The following is a 15,382-nucleotide window of genomic DNA, read 5'->3' as shown; positions in this document are numbered from 1 at the left end:
AAATGAATTAATATATGTAACATTATTCCCTTGTAGACATACTCCTACCTTCTGCCAAGAGTAAGGAGGTATATTTTATTATTAGTTCTCTGGCACCATTATTGGTTTTGCAGGGACTCATAGTTTGGTGTCTTTTTAGTGACCTTACAGTCTGTCATCCTCGTCTCATCTACATCCCATTAATCTGATTCTTTCTTTTGACAATTATATATAACTTTAATGTTTCATATAATATATACAAAATATGCAAAAAAGTTAAAAAAGAAAGTAATTTTCAATGTCATTTTCAGTTGTCATTAAGAGTATCCCATAGTAATTAACAACATTGGCAGTCCTCTACTGATCAAAAGGGCAAATAATGAGTGATCCAGAAGTACTTTCTTCCTTAGGAAAGCAAAGAGAGAAGTAAGGGCGAAGAGGATGCTGAAAAGCTATTTTGGAGGTACTATAGATAAGGGCTCTGTCTTTGACATTGCAAAATGCAACAATTCCCTCATCACAATCAACAAAAATGCCCACCTCTTCTATAGGCTGGCTTATACAACTGTAATATGATCTCTTAATAAAGAAATCATTTCCTGATTTGAATCCTTCTAGGGTAGTTATATCCTCAGGCGATTTTGAAAGTTGCCCCTTTCTGCTGATTGAATCTTTACAGATGCCCACTTCCCACTCTGTGTTATCACCAACTTTTACTTCCCAATAGTGAATACCCGAGGTGAAGGTCTGGGCTCCCAATATACTGAGAGCTTCATCAAATCTTTCATCATTATCAGGCAGGTCCTGAGGGATTCTTCCATACTTGACACTCTTTAAGTCTACAGAAAGAAAAAGATGAGGATTGGCTGTTTCAGGATCAAAAGTTATATTCTCTTGGTAGATCATGAGCATTTCTCTTATACATGGGATGGCACAGATGCTCCAGGGAGAGGTAATTTCCTCTGGATTTATATGTAGCAGCTCTTCATTTTTTTCCAAGATGATTTTTGTAACCTGGAGAATTTCCAAGGGTGCCTCATCCAAATTCTCCTTCAGTTCTAATATCTTTTCTTGTAGCTTTTGGATCTGCTGCAATACTTTGGCCTTGTTGTCCTTGAGTTTTTCCAAGATGTCTCTATATTTCTCTTCTACTTTTTGTAGGCATAGAAACTCATCGCATAAGAGCTGGTGCACTTTTTCATATTTAGATATAACTGACTGTGTAAGAGTATGTATAAGCTTCTCCCACTCTTCTTTTCTCATTCTCACTTCATTCAATGCAATTTCAAATTGCTCTTCTTTTTCCTGTAACTTGTTCCTTATCTCCTGCAGCTTCTCCTTGCACTTTTCACCAGCCACTTCCAAGGAAAAGACTTGGTGATCCTTGTACTCTGGAGCTAATAAGCAGGAATCACAGAGGGCTATCTGGTCTTCCTCACAGAAGAACTTCTTTTTTTCCCCATGTTGACCACAGATGATCTGGCCCATCATAGTCTGTAGTAAAAGAGGCCTGAGCTTTTTTCCAGTGATGGACAGATTATTCAGTCTCTTGTTGGGCACCAAATCACTGTATTTCTGGACTGTTCTGCAATCTGGGCAGGCTATTGTTCCATCTGCTCCTCCCCTGCACTGCTGAATACACTCTAAACAAAAACTATGGCCACATTTGAGCAACACTGGGCTGATAAAATACTCAGTGCAGATGGAGCAACTGAGTCCTTTTTTGAAGTTTTCAATTATGTCCTTGACCTCTATGGTTCTAAGTTTCTGATTTTGCCCTCTGATATTCCTCTTAGGATAGATGTTTGCTCTTTCCCTTGAGCTCTACCAGCAAAGGATATTAGTATTTAGGTTTCATTGTAGATACTGTTGACAATAGTAGTATTGTTTTCAGGTTACTTCTCTGATGTGGTAATTCCTGGAAAGAAAGTCTACACAAGGGAGAAAAGAAATATAAAAAGAGAAGTTATCAATAAAAGTTTATTTTGACAAATGACTTGCCTCAATCTTCTATCCCTCCTTCCTCTGTACTTTCCCATTTTCTTGCTTACACACATCATATTTGATATAACCTGTTTATTAATGCAATGTTTTTTGTAGATATCTTTCCAATTGTAGCAGAAGTACATTGTGGCTGATGTGGTACTTAAAAAAAACACCCCTTATCTCCCATCTTAGAATCAGTACTGTGTGTTATTTTTCCAAAGTAGAAGAGTAGACCTGGGTTCAAAGGATCTGGGCCTGACTCTCAATCCACTGAATCACCTTTTTATTTATTTATTTTTATTGTGGTCCTTTTTTAAATCTAGAATCTCACTCAAAGCACAGCAGTACCTTGATCTAGAGGCAGAACTAAATACTTTGGAATGCAGTCATTAAAGTATTAATTACATCCTAATGTGCCCGATGATCTCATGTCAGCTTTTCTGAGGGTGATGTGTTATAATTTGAAGGAACTAGTAGAGTGACACTGATACTGGTTCTTGGTCATGGATTCAGTAAACTGGAGAGTGAAGAAGGAAAGTATTAGAAAAACAGTTTGGGCTGCAGTTATTTAGGGGAAGTCCTGTAAGGAGTCTTTTACCAGCGGTCTTGTCCTGGCCCTGGACCTAGTCCAGATATCTGGAGCTGAGATTATGGATAGCAGTCAGTACCTTTTCTTTTCATTATCATTTGATTCTCTATTCTATCATGCAATATTCCTTTATTTGTCTATCACCTATATCTATCAATCTAATTAATCTATCCATCCATCCATCCATCCATCCATCAATCTCTCTCTCTCTCTCTCTCTCTCTCTCTCATTGTTTCTTCATCAGACAACAAATAGCTTAGTAATTAGACTGGTTATGTTTCACTCTGAAACAATTCATATGACTCTTCCCATGTTTCTTGTCATAGTTTTCTTTTTTCTTTCTTTTTTTCCAAACCCTTGTACTTTGGTGCATTGTCTCATAGGTGGAAGATTGGTAAGGGTGGGCAATGGGGGTCAAGTGACTTGCCCAGGGTCACACAGCTGGGAAGTGGCTGAGGCCGGGTTTGAACCTAGGACCTCCTGTCTCTAGGCCTGACTCTCACTCCACTGAGCTACCAAGCTGCCCCCATTGTCATAGTTTTCTGTAAATGCTCCATGGAGGAACTATCCAATATATTGGAGATCTTCTGAGTCTTATTAATATTTTGTAAGGACAAGTGGAACAACTGGATTCCCTATGTGTTATACTTTCTTCTTGCTCCACTCTCGTGTGTCATGTCACTCTCATGTCATGTCATGTCACTCTCCCTTATACCCACTGTCCTAGGACCCTTGCCCCAGGCAACCTCATTAGGTAGTTTTATGATGTCTGATTATTGTAGAGCTGCCAGAATTAGGAGTATAGATACTGGGACCTGTTTTAGGGCAATCAAGTTGCTCTAAGAAACTAAAAGCTAGTCCTTGAACTTGTTGGAATTATTAAGTTTTGCACTGTCTTCAAGGTATTGGGGGAATGGAAGTATTATCCATGGTAATGCTGTTATTACCAATTCCCTATTTCCTAAGTCATTCTGTTTTCATTCTGTGTCTCTCTTCCAATCATGAAGTCTTTTGCAAAAATAGAAAACCATCATTCAGGTATGCTGGGAAAGACAAAATCTGATCTTCCGATTTGTCAGCATCGTTCTTTCAGTTGTTATAGAGCTGCATGAGGAGGATATTATGACCCTAGGGATTGTCCTATGTCTATATACAGTCTCTTTCATAGAAGGCCTAATGGGTAGTAAGGGCTCACCAACTTTCCGTTTTCTCTGGCATATGCTAACTGTGGAGATTCTCTCTCCTGTTCAACCACTGGATCATTTCATTCCAATCTCTAATTGTAAAAGGCAGTCATGATAGCCAGATGTGAAACTTAGTAATCTAAATGCTTTTCTTCTTTCTTTTCTTGATTATGAACCATATTTTCCAGTGTATTTTCCCATTTCCCTTATTACCTCCTTTAAACTGAAATCATAAAATATCAAGGCATGGGTCGACTTAGTTTAAAATAGCTGGTCAAGTTCTTTACTCAATTTCTCTACTACTTCATCTTTTGCCATATATGTTGATGAATGATCTGTAGTTAACTTCATGTCAGAATTTTAGTTTATACTATCAGGTACAGTGATGCACCTTTTGCCAAGGAGTACTAGAATGCCATTCCTGAAAACAAGGAGAAAAAAAGAGCAATTATCAAAAGAAAAAAAAAAGCAGACCACTATACTGAATCTGCAGTGGTGTGTTTTTTCTTTTATTAGAGCCTTGTACTCCTACTTGGCAGAAGTTTCACATGTTCAGTCTATTCAGGCCCTTCTTCCCATGCTTCTTCTTGCCCTTGGACACATAATGATACCAACTCTGCCAATTTCTTTATTCATTTCAGGAGGATTTGTAAACCATTCTTCCCATTAGCTGTAACTCCTTAATATTTTCTGGATTTATTTATAGTAAAAATATCACGATGAATATACTTGTTTCTCTACTTTGTTGTAGTTACTCTTCATTGAAAATTTTACTATTTTTCTCTCCATCACCAATGCTAAATTATTTATTTATTATGGTTAATTGTTCTTTCTGCTATTCCATCACCATTTCTGTGGAAGAGGAAAGAGGATTTATATGACAGGGTTATAAGTGATGAAAGTTCCTTACCTGAGGGCTGATCTACTGTGGGAGAGTCTCTTTTTTCTCAGGCAATAGGTATAGTCTGTTCCCAGGATTTTCCTGATGCTTTCCTGTTTTGAGAGAATCTGTTAGAACTTTTTCCAGAATGATCTAACTTTTGGAGATTCAGGGTCACATTCTCACTTCATTAGAGCAGGATTTTAATTAAAAATTTTAAGTGAAAAATTAATCAGGAAGTTAAAGGGGAGAAGGACCAATTCTATTCAGTGTTTCTATGCACAGGGGCTTGTGGTGAGAACTCCTGTGCCCTTGTGAGGTCTTATTTAGATCCTTTCCTTATAATTTAGGTGTAAACTAGAGGGAATTCTCTAGGATTTTCAATCTAGTATATGGGAAGGAAGGGTTGGGATGTGAATTGTGATTTCATTGTTTTGGGGACTCCTAATGAGGAAACACACTCTATGAACGAGATTGTTATTCAATCTCCAATTTATAGTCATTGAGAGTTGCCCAGGCTTTGAAAGGTTAAGTGTTTGATTAGTCATATAGCCAGTATGGGGCTCTGTTTCCTTATCAGGTTGGATTAGATAGTCTAACTGTAGATTAGGCTGTTTTTTTTAACCCTTACTTTCCATTTTGGAATCAATATTAAGTATTGGTTCCAAGGCAGAAGAGCAGTAAGGATTAGGCAATGGGGGTTAAGTAACTTGTCCAGGGTCACACAGCTAGGAAGTATCTGAAGCCTAGATATAGGGTTTTTTAACCTAGAAACCATAGCTCTCCAAGGGTTCCATGGATAGATTTCAAGGATCTCTGGACTTGAATATAGAAAAACAATTGCATCTTTATTTGATTATAAATTATTTTTTGGTAATTCCATATATTTTATGTATTTAAAAATATTCTGAGAAAGTCTATAAATTTCACTACACTGCCAAATTGGTATATGACACAAATTTGAGAACATTTCTGCTATAGATTGGAACTTGTGTGTCAAGGATGGGACTTGAACCCAGATCTTCCTGGATCTGAGAGTAATTCTCTATTTTCTATGCCATGCTGCCCTTCTTTGTGAATAATAAAATATGAATAAAATGACTTTGCTAAGTGCCATAACAATAATAAGTAGCATTTATGTAGTACCTACTATATACCAGGTACTGTGTTAAGAACTTCTTAAATATTATCTCATTTGATCCTCACAATAATCCTGGGACATAATTATTATTATTATCATCCCCATTTTACTATTGAAAAACTGAGTCAATAGAAGGTTAGTAACTTTCTCAAGATTATACAACAAATAAATTACTGAGGCTGGATTTGAACTCTGTTGTTCCTGATTCCAGGGCCAGAGCTCTATCCATTATGCCCACTAGCTGCCAAGATAAAAATATTCCAGGGAGAGAGAGAAGCCAGTGAGATGACAAGTACTGGAATATTGTTACTTTGTTTATATGAAATGCTTTTTGATGAATCTAAAAGGCCTGGAAAAGTAGCCAGGTGACTGGAGGTTGAGAAATTTCTCAAAGTGTTGCCATTGCAAAAGAGCTTAGAATTAGAACACCTCCTTCCACAATGTAGAGGCTTTATTTTTGGTCAAGTTGGATTATTCACTCTGCTCTGGTGACCAATATCTTTACATGATTTATTCAAGAAGCAGTTGTCTCCTTGGAAATTACTTAAAGAAGTCAAAGACATAGCATAGGGAGGTGGAGCCAAGACAGAGGAGTAACTAGAATAGCAGTGCTGTTTCACCATGAAAATTCTCTCCTGCCAAGATTAAAATATTACCACAAAATGAATATAGGAGTGAAAGAACCAACAAGGAAACAGGCTGAAAAAACCTTCAAAAAAAGAGAAAAACCCAAAAGGTAGGCAGAGACCAACTGCGGAACTGAGGTGAGAGGGGAACAGAGCTAGCAGGAGTTACAACAGTGAGTAAAGAGTGAGCCAAGAGCAAACCACAACCCCCCACCCCAGCCCATATCTGCTCTCACAGTTTCCAAACTTAAGCTCAAGCTAACAATCATATTGTGAGATGCTACTGGGACAAATAGTGGTCCAAGCCAACCCATACCCCTCGAAATTCCAAACCTGTGGAGAAGTCTGGGGTCCCAGCCCAGGGCAATCTGAGCTGAAGGGGGCTGATCCTTGTGGGCCAAGAGCGAAGTCAGAAATCCCAATCTGGGCTTGGGATGAGGATAAAGTTCTTGGGGGGGGCTCACTGGGATCTTTTTAAGGGTGGAGCTCCAGGACAGGGAAATCAAGGGTGTGCCTGATTGAATCAAGAACACCTTGAGACCAAAAACTTGAGCCTAAACCTAGGGATAGAATTTTATTTGCACCTGACCTGATTAAGTTCAGACTGAGATCAAAAGCTTACACTGAAGCCTGAGGAAAGTCTTTAAGCTATCAGCATCTCAAGGGTCAATTGACTTATCAGGAGGAGGGGGTTCTTGGACTCTCAGTCCTCAGTCCATCTAGTAAACTAGTAACAACCCAGAAAATAAGCTGAAAATAGAATCAAGGAAGGACTGAAGTTTAAGAGGGTATCCCAACTTCCCAGAAAACAGAGCCTACCTATAATTAGATAGGAAAAACGAACAATAAAAAAAAGCATCTAACTCTAAAAAAATTTTATGGAGGCAAAAAGCAAGATACAGACACAGGAGGGGACAGCCAAAGCAAAGGAAACAGACACAAAGTCCAAAAGAAAAGTATGGATTGGACACAGAGTCTGGAAGAGCTCAAAAAAGACTTCAAAAACCAATTAAGAGAGATAGAGGAAAAGTAGGGAAGAGAAATAAGAGTGATACAAGAAGAAAGGAAAATAATGCAAGAAGAAATGAAGGTGATGCAAGAAGAAATTGGCCAAACATTGAAAAAGGAGAACAACATATCCTGACAGAGGAAAACCAGGTCTTAAAAATCAGAATTGACCATCTAGAAACTAATGATTTCATGAGAAATCAAGAAACAATAAAGCAGAATCAAAAGAATGAAAAAAACAAAGGAAAACATGAAATATCTTATTGAAAAAACAACTGACCTAGAAAATAGATCTAGGAGACACAATCTGAGAATTATTGGACTACTTGAAAGCCATGATGAAGAAGAAAAAACCTTGGATATTACATTACAAGAAATTATTAAAGATAACTGCCCAGATATCCTTGAACAAGAAAATAAAATTGAAATTGAAAGAATTCACATATCACATCCAGAAAGAAATCCTCAAATGACAACTTCCAGGAATGTAATAGCTAAATTCAAGAGCCACTAAGTCAAGGAAAAAATAATTCAAACAGCCAGAAAAAACCATTTAAATACCATGAGCTACAATCAGTATCACACAGGGCCTAGCACCCTCTACATTAAAGGATTGTCAGGCATGGAATATGATATTCAGGAAGGCAAAAGATTTGAGTTTACAACCCAGAGTCACCTATCCAGTAAAACTGAGCATATTCTTTCAGGGGAAAAAAGGCCATTCAATAAGATAGAAGATTTCCAAGCATTTCTGTGGAATAAGCCATACCTAAACAAAAATTTTGAAGGCCAAATACAAGACACAAGAAAAGCCAAGAAAGAGAAATGAGAAAGAGAAAATTTAAGGGACTCATTAAGGTAAAAAATTTTATGTGTCTACAGGGAAAGAAAAATTTCTGTAATTCTCAAAAATTACTCTTAGTAGTAGAGAAGATATAGAAGGAATTTACTCAGAAAGAGGGTGGAGAAGTAAGTTGATTATGATTATATGATATATATGATGATATGATATGTAAATATGATGATTTGGAATGATCTGTATGTATGATATGATGTGTATGCATATGAATGTCATGTAAAAATCAATCAAGGGCTGAAAAAGAGGGTTGAACTGAGAAAAAAGGGAAGGGAGAAATAGAATGGGATAAATTAGATAACATAAAGAGGTGAGAAAAATGAATAAAGATAGGGGAGGATAAGGGTGGTGATGGGCAGTGCTTAAACTTTACTCTCATTGTAACTGACTCAGAGAGGGGAAAAATGAGTATGCTCAGTGAGGTATAGAATTCCATCACCACCTAAAGAGAAATAAAAGCCGAATAAGACAAGGGAATTGGGGGTGGGGGAGTAATTGAAGGGACGGAGAACTGGGAGGGCCAAAAAGCAAAATACTGGTGAAGAGGAACAGAGTGAAAAAGAATAGAGCAGGATCTAAAGGGGATAATACTAAGGTAAAAAAAAACACAAAGACTCCAGCTTTGGGGATAAGAACTCACTATATGACAAAAAATTGCTGGGAAAATTGGAAAACAGTATGGGAGAGATTAGGTTTAGATCAACATCTTACCCTTTATACCAAAATAAATCCAGAATGGATAAATGACATAAATATAAAGAGTGAAAGCATAAATAAATTAGGTGAACAAAGAATGGTATACCTGTCAGATCTGTGAGAAAGGAAGGAATTTAAGACCAAGCAAGAGATAGAGAACATTGCAAAATATAAATTGAATGACTTTGATTATATCAATTAAAAAGGTTTTGTACAAACAAAACCAATGCAAGCAAAATTAGAAGGAAAGTAACAAACTGGAAGAACATTTTTATAACAAAATTCTCTGACAAAGGTTTAATTTCCCAGATATATAAGGAACTAAGTCAAATTTACAAAAAACTTAGCCATTCCCCAATTGACAAATGATCAAGGCACATGAATAGGCAGTTTTCACATGATGAAATCAAAATAAACACATGAAAAAGTGTTCCAAATCCTTCCTGATTAGAGAAATGCAAATTAAAACAACTCTGAGATACCACCTTACACCTGGCAGACTGGCCAATATGGCAGCAAAGGAAAATGATATATGTTGTAGGAGATGTGGCAAAATTAGGACACTAATACACTGCTGTTGGAATTGTGAATTAATCCAACCATTCTGGAGGGCAATTTGGAATTATGCATAAAGGGCTTAAAAAGGCTGCCTACCCTTTGACCCAACCATACCACTGTTGGTTGGGTTTGTACCCCAAAAAGACAATAAGGAAAACGACTTGTACAAAAATATTTATAGCTGCGCTCTTTGTGATGGCAAAAAATTGGAAAAGGAGGGGGTGTCCATCCATTGGGGAATGGCTGAATAAATTGTGGTGTCTGTTGGTGATGGAATACTATTGTGCTGAAAGGATTTCTATGTGAACTAGATTTTTATTTTTAAAGAATTAATTTTTCAGGAAGTTTTTGTACCATTTTTTGCATTTGGTCAATTCTTTTTAAAGTTTTTTTCTACAATATTTTTGTGCCTTTTTAACTAATATGTTAATTTCCTTTCATAAATTTTACATCACTCTCATTTCTTTTCCTAATTTTCCCTCTTCATAATTGTCTCCAAGGCCCACAAGTGGTATTGTATGCTCTCTGGGCCATCCTGGATTCTGTTGTCACAGCCCTTTTTTCCAATCCCCTAAATTATCTTGGGCAGGAAAAAAATGTCTCCCCTGACCTTTTGTTGGTTAGGCCACTCCAGAATTCAATTTGATGCGTTATTATAAAGTTCTTTGGAGGAGAATGTATGGATTACTTTTGTTCAAATGAATTTGTATGCATAAGGATTTTAGCTTAAGCTTATTGGGTTGTAGCAGGATAAATTCATTGGTAGTTTAAAAGTCCTTCTCCTGCCACCCTCTCCCAACCTGGGCTTACAAAATGATGCTGGTGCAGCAGCCCTTAGGGGGGGTGGGTAGGTGGGGAGCCTGACTGGGCTCACCTTCCAGGATGTAGGATGGCAACCCTCAAGAAAATATTCGGGTCTCTAAAATATGAGGACCATAAAAAATCTTCAACCATCTCTATGGCTTCCATGATTGGAGGCTGAAAGGGGCTCAGAATCTGGGCAACTGATATAACATGAAGGAGATCCAGCTGAAGGGGCAGATTGTATCTTTAAGTGAGATCAAGACTTGGTGCCTTAAGTAAAGTTTAATAAACAAATCCCCACAAGCTGGTAGAGGGCAACTGAATATGGGGTTGTGCCATGGATGCCTAGACTGCATACATCTACATTTGGGATGAGTTTTGCAGTGAAGTCTCCAATATTCAGGTGGCCTTCAGGGGAGGCCCATGAAGCCAAACTCATTGGCAGGAATGCCTGTGGGTCTGGCTGTGACTTTGAGTTGTTTGGGAGTGGGAGATTCATCTGTGGAGAAGAAATGATGCTCATTAAGTCCATCAAAGGCAAGCCCTGCTTAAAGCCACCATTTTCTGCTGACCTGGGTGTCTTTGGCTGCCCTACCACCATGGCCAAAGTAGAGATAGTGACTATTTCCCCACAATTGACCCCTGGACAGATCCTTATCTACCAGCTTTGGCCTGGGGCAAAACTGGGGCATGAAACTCTTTAACATCTCCAAATGTGTCAACTACCTGTGCACCACTGAGGAGGAGATGTCAGTGGGGCTCAAGGGGGAGTGACCAGCAACTGGGTCAACCTTATGGCCATGATGCCAGGAGATTCCTCTGCTACTCTGATTCCCAAGTCTGTTTGTAAGATTGACTTTGATGGCCTGATCCAGGCTCAGATAGGTGTGAGTATGGCTCCTGTCACTGTCAACTTGGAAGTCATGGTCCTCCTCATGGAGTTCTGCAAACACAAGAGCTATGGCCAGTGCACTCCTTGTTTGGAGGGTGTGGATTGGGCCTTGGATCTAACTCATGATAAGAAGAGATTAGAATGTACACTAAGGTATGGAGATTGGCATCCTTATTAATAAGAGCTCATTTTTCCTCTGGTGTCTATTTTTAGAAGCAACATTGTAGTATACCTACTTGGAAGAATTGTTCTTTCATTTTACTTCTCTGCTCTTTTTAGGCATTTTAAATATCCCTTCCATTCTGTCCACCAAGAAATGATGACTGAAAGGCCAGGTGAATCCTAGTCTGTGGCTTCATAGCCAAACCTTTTACTGGTTTCAGACTTTGTGTGGGATTTTGACAGAACAGAGAAAAGATGAGGTACTCATTCTGTAGGAGACACATGTATTAATAGAAAGAAGAAGGTTAACTTTTTTTTGTTCTCTATCAAATAGTCAACAGGAAATGCAGCTTTTATAAACTACCTCAATTTCAGTAATCATTTGTACAGCCAAGTCATCCTTGTACACCAATGCGAGGCTAATCTTCCTTAAACATTACTTTTATCATGTTACTGCTCTGCTCATGACTTTTTAATGAGTTGGTTGAGATGACCCCCTAAGGTTTATTCCAGCTTTAAATCCTATGATCCCATGAATATCTCACCAAATGTAAACTTTGCATGATTTTCAAGGTCATGTATGATCTAATGCCACCTTATCCATGCAGCTTTATTTTCCATTGCACTCTAACATAAATCTGCTGAATTATCCAGGCTATCTTACTGTCATCTCCTTATGTAAAATGTTCATTTCTGCCTCTGAACCTTTGCTTATTCTATTACTACAACCCCAAATCTTTCTTTACTTCCTTCCAATTTAGTTACATCTTACATATCCTTTAAGCCCTAGGTTAAGTCCCATTTCCTACATGAAAACTTTTCTCATAATGCCAGGCCATATTTGTCTCCTTTCGTATTTATTGTCTGTGATATAAATAGTATTTTGCTATGCCCCAACCCTCCAGTGGATCTGTGATCTCAATGATGTGAGCATTTCCTCTGATGGCATAAATTGCACCCCTTCATTTCTGTCAATCCTACAACCCTTTTATCCATGGCCTCCCATAAATCTGCCTCAAGAAATCTACTTAGTATATTGAGAGCTTTTGTAGAGTTCTCTTGATGTTGGTTGGATGCCAACGGAGCTTTTAGACAGCATATCAGTTATCTTCACTCTTGTTATGTGGCAGGACCCAGGATCATTTTATTTCTGGTCGTACATTTCTTCAACAACATTCTCTTCATTACTTCTCCTGAGTAATTCTTTTTTATATGTGCTTCATTTTACTAGCATATATATATGTTTAAATGCTTATGTAGACATATATATATATTTGTGGTAATTCTGTTTTTTTCACTGATGATTCCATGTATGACCACCCACTTGCTCTAACTAGATTATGAATTATTGGCAAGGATCATGTCTTATACATCTCTCCTCTCATTAGATACACTGCTCAGTAAGTTATTGATTGATTGGTCATAGTCTGAGCCTGGTATCTAATAAGTGTCAAACATCAAATCTTGTCATTTCTATATCTCTCATATAATCTAATCCAATAAATATTTATTATACACCTTCTATTTGCCAGGAACTCTACTAAACCCTGGGGATACAGTTAATAAAATAATAGAAAAGATGATCCTTGCCCTCAAGAAGCTTACAATAGAATGGGAGGAGACAACACATAAAATGAGGCAGGAAGGAGGAGGCATAGCAGGGAGTGCATTTTGTTCCATAGAGTTGAAAAAAACAGAGAAGACAGTAGATGCAAAGTGGAGTCTAATTTTTGCCCTCTATAAAGGAAGGCATTCCTTTAGTTCTCTAATCAAAGGAGAGAAGAGGTTAAGGGAGGTGGGATCAATCAAGACTTGAGTTAGCATCATGATATTGAAATTAGAAGGAAGAAGCTTAACTTGGGAGGAGCATCTTGTTTTGTGGAGTTGAAAAAAACCAGGCAGTAGATGCAGAGTGGAGATATATAACATCTTTTTATTTTTTTAAGCCTTTACCTTCCAGCTTGGAATCAATACTGTGTATTGGTTCCAAGGCAGAAGAGTGGTAAGGACTAGGCAATGGGGGTTAAATAACTTGCCCAGGGTCACACAGCTAGGAAGTATCTGAGATCAGATTTGAACCCAGGACCTCCTATTTCTAGGCCTGGCTCTCAATCCACTGAACTACCCAGCTGCCCCATATAACATCTTGATTTATATTTATACCTATCATATAACAACTTCTCCCTTGTTTATATTTCTTTATTTTTAAATTAATCAATCAATTAATTAATTTATGAAGAATATTTTTCCATGGTTACATGATTTATGTTCTTTCTCTCTCCTCTTCCCTCCCCATTCCTGGAGCTGACAAACAATTCCATGTGGTTATATACATGTGTTATTGTTCCAAACCTATTTTCATATTATTAGCATTTTCAATACAGTGATCATTTAAAGCCAAAATCCTTAATTATGTACCCATTGAACCACATGATCATATGTTTTTCTTCTGTGTTTCCACTCCCACAGTTCTTTCTCTGGGTGTGGCTAGTTTTCTTTCTCATAAGTTCCTCTAGATTGTCCTAGATCATTGCATTGCTGATAGTAGAGAAGTCCTTTACATTTGATTGTGCTACAATGTTTCACTTTCTGTGTATAATGTTCTCCTGGTTCTGCACAATTTGCTTTGTATCAGTTCCTGGAGTTCTTTCCAGTTCACATGGAATTCCTCCAGTTCATCATTCCTTTTAGTATTCCATACTGAATACTGAATACAGTAGTATTCCATCACCATTAGACACCACAATTTGTTCAATCATTCCCCAATAGAGGAATACCCCCTCATTTTCCAATTTTTTTGCCATTATAAGAAGTGTGGCTATAAATATTTTGGTATAAGTATTTTTCCTTATTATCTCTTTGTGGGTACAAACTCAATGGTGGTATTGCTGGATAAAAGGATTTTAAAGCCTTTTAAAGCCCTTTGGCCATAGTTCCAAATTGCCCTCCAGAATGGTTGGACCAATTCACAACTTCACCAACAATGCATTAGTGTACCAATTTTGCCACAAACTCTCCAACATTTATTATTTTTCTTTACTGTCATATTGGCCAATCTGCTAGGTTTGACCTCAGAGTTGTTTTTATTTTCATTTCTCTAATTATGAGAGATTTAGAACACTTTTTCATGTGCTTATTGACAGATTTGATTTCTTTATCTGAAAACTGCCTATTCATGTCCCTTGATTATTTGTCAGTTGGGGAATGGCTTGATTTTTTTGTATAATTGACTTAGCTCCTTATAAATTTGAGAAATTAAACCTTTGTCAGTGGTTTTTGTTATTCTCCCTTTTCTACTCACACAACCAATCATCCTAGTTCAGGTCTATTACAATTACCTTCTAAATGTTCACCTTGCCTTAAGTCCTTCCCTATTCCAATCCATCCTTTATGCAGCTGCCAATGTGATTTTCCTAAAACACACATCTTACTTTGTGATCCTTTATTCAATCAATTTCAGTGACTCCTTATTGCTTCCAGAATCATATAGAAAGGACTCTGCTGGGAATTTAAAGCTCTTCACAATCTCTCCTTTCTACCTTTCCAGTCTTACACTTTGCCCCACTCCATATATTTTATAATCCAGTGCCATGTTCATTCCTGCCTCTAGACATTTGCTTATCTTATTAGCCCAACCTGAAATCTCTCTCTACTTTCTTCTTATATATTTGTACATCCTGTGTTTTCTTTAAGATTCAATTTGAGTCCCATTTTCCGTATGAAGCCTTTTTCTCATAATCCCAGGTCACAGTAGTAAGACTTCTTTGTTATTCTTCATATAATGCTTCAACTCTTTTCTCTGGGGCCTCTGTGTTGGCTTTCCCCTCATGCCTGGAATGCTAAACCTCCTCACTGTTACCTCTTAGAATCTCTGACTTTTCTTAAATTTATTTGTTGATTATGTTATAATTCCCAGATATCTCCCTCCAACCTCTCCCTCCCCACACTAGAGAAGGCATTTCTTGACAAAAAAATTTTATATATATATATATATATATATATATATATATATATATATATA

The 15,382-nt window shown here is 37.5% G+C and overlaps 1 protein-coding gene and 1 pseudogene across 1 annotated transcript; one reads left to right on the top strand and one right to left on the bottom strand.

Moving 5' to 3' along the window:
- Positions 1-336: 336 nt before the first annotated feature.
- Positions 337-1,467, bottom strand: LOC123234168 (probable E3 ubiquitin-protein ligase TRIML1). The gene has a single exon (XM_044660108.1). The coding sequence runs from the start codon at positions 1,465-1,467 to the stop codon at positions 337-339; it is 1,131 nt and encodes a 376-aa protein (XP_044516043.1).
- An 8,925-nt stretch (positions 1,468-10,392) lies between these two features.
- Positions 10,393-11,377, top strand: LOC123234167 (annotated as a pseudogene).
- Positions 11,378-15,382: the final 4,005 nt, after the last annotated feature.

This window comes from Gracilinanus agilis, chromosome 2 (genome assembly GCF_016433145.1).
Source record: "Gracilinanus agilis isolate LMUSP501 chromosome 2, AgileGrace, whole genome shotgun sequence".
Classification (NCBI taxonomy): Eukaryota; Metazoa; Chordata; class Mammalia; order Didelphimorphia; family Didelphidae; genus Gracilinanus; species Gracilinanus agilis.
Note: the sequence above shows the minus strand (reverse complement) of the source record. Positions and strands in the feature narration are given on the sequence as shown.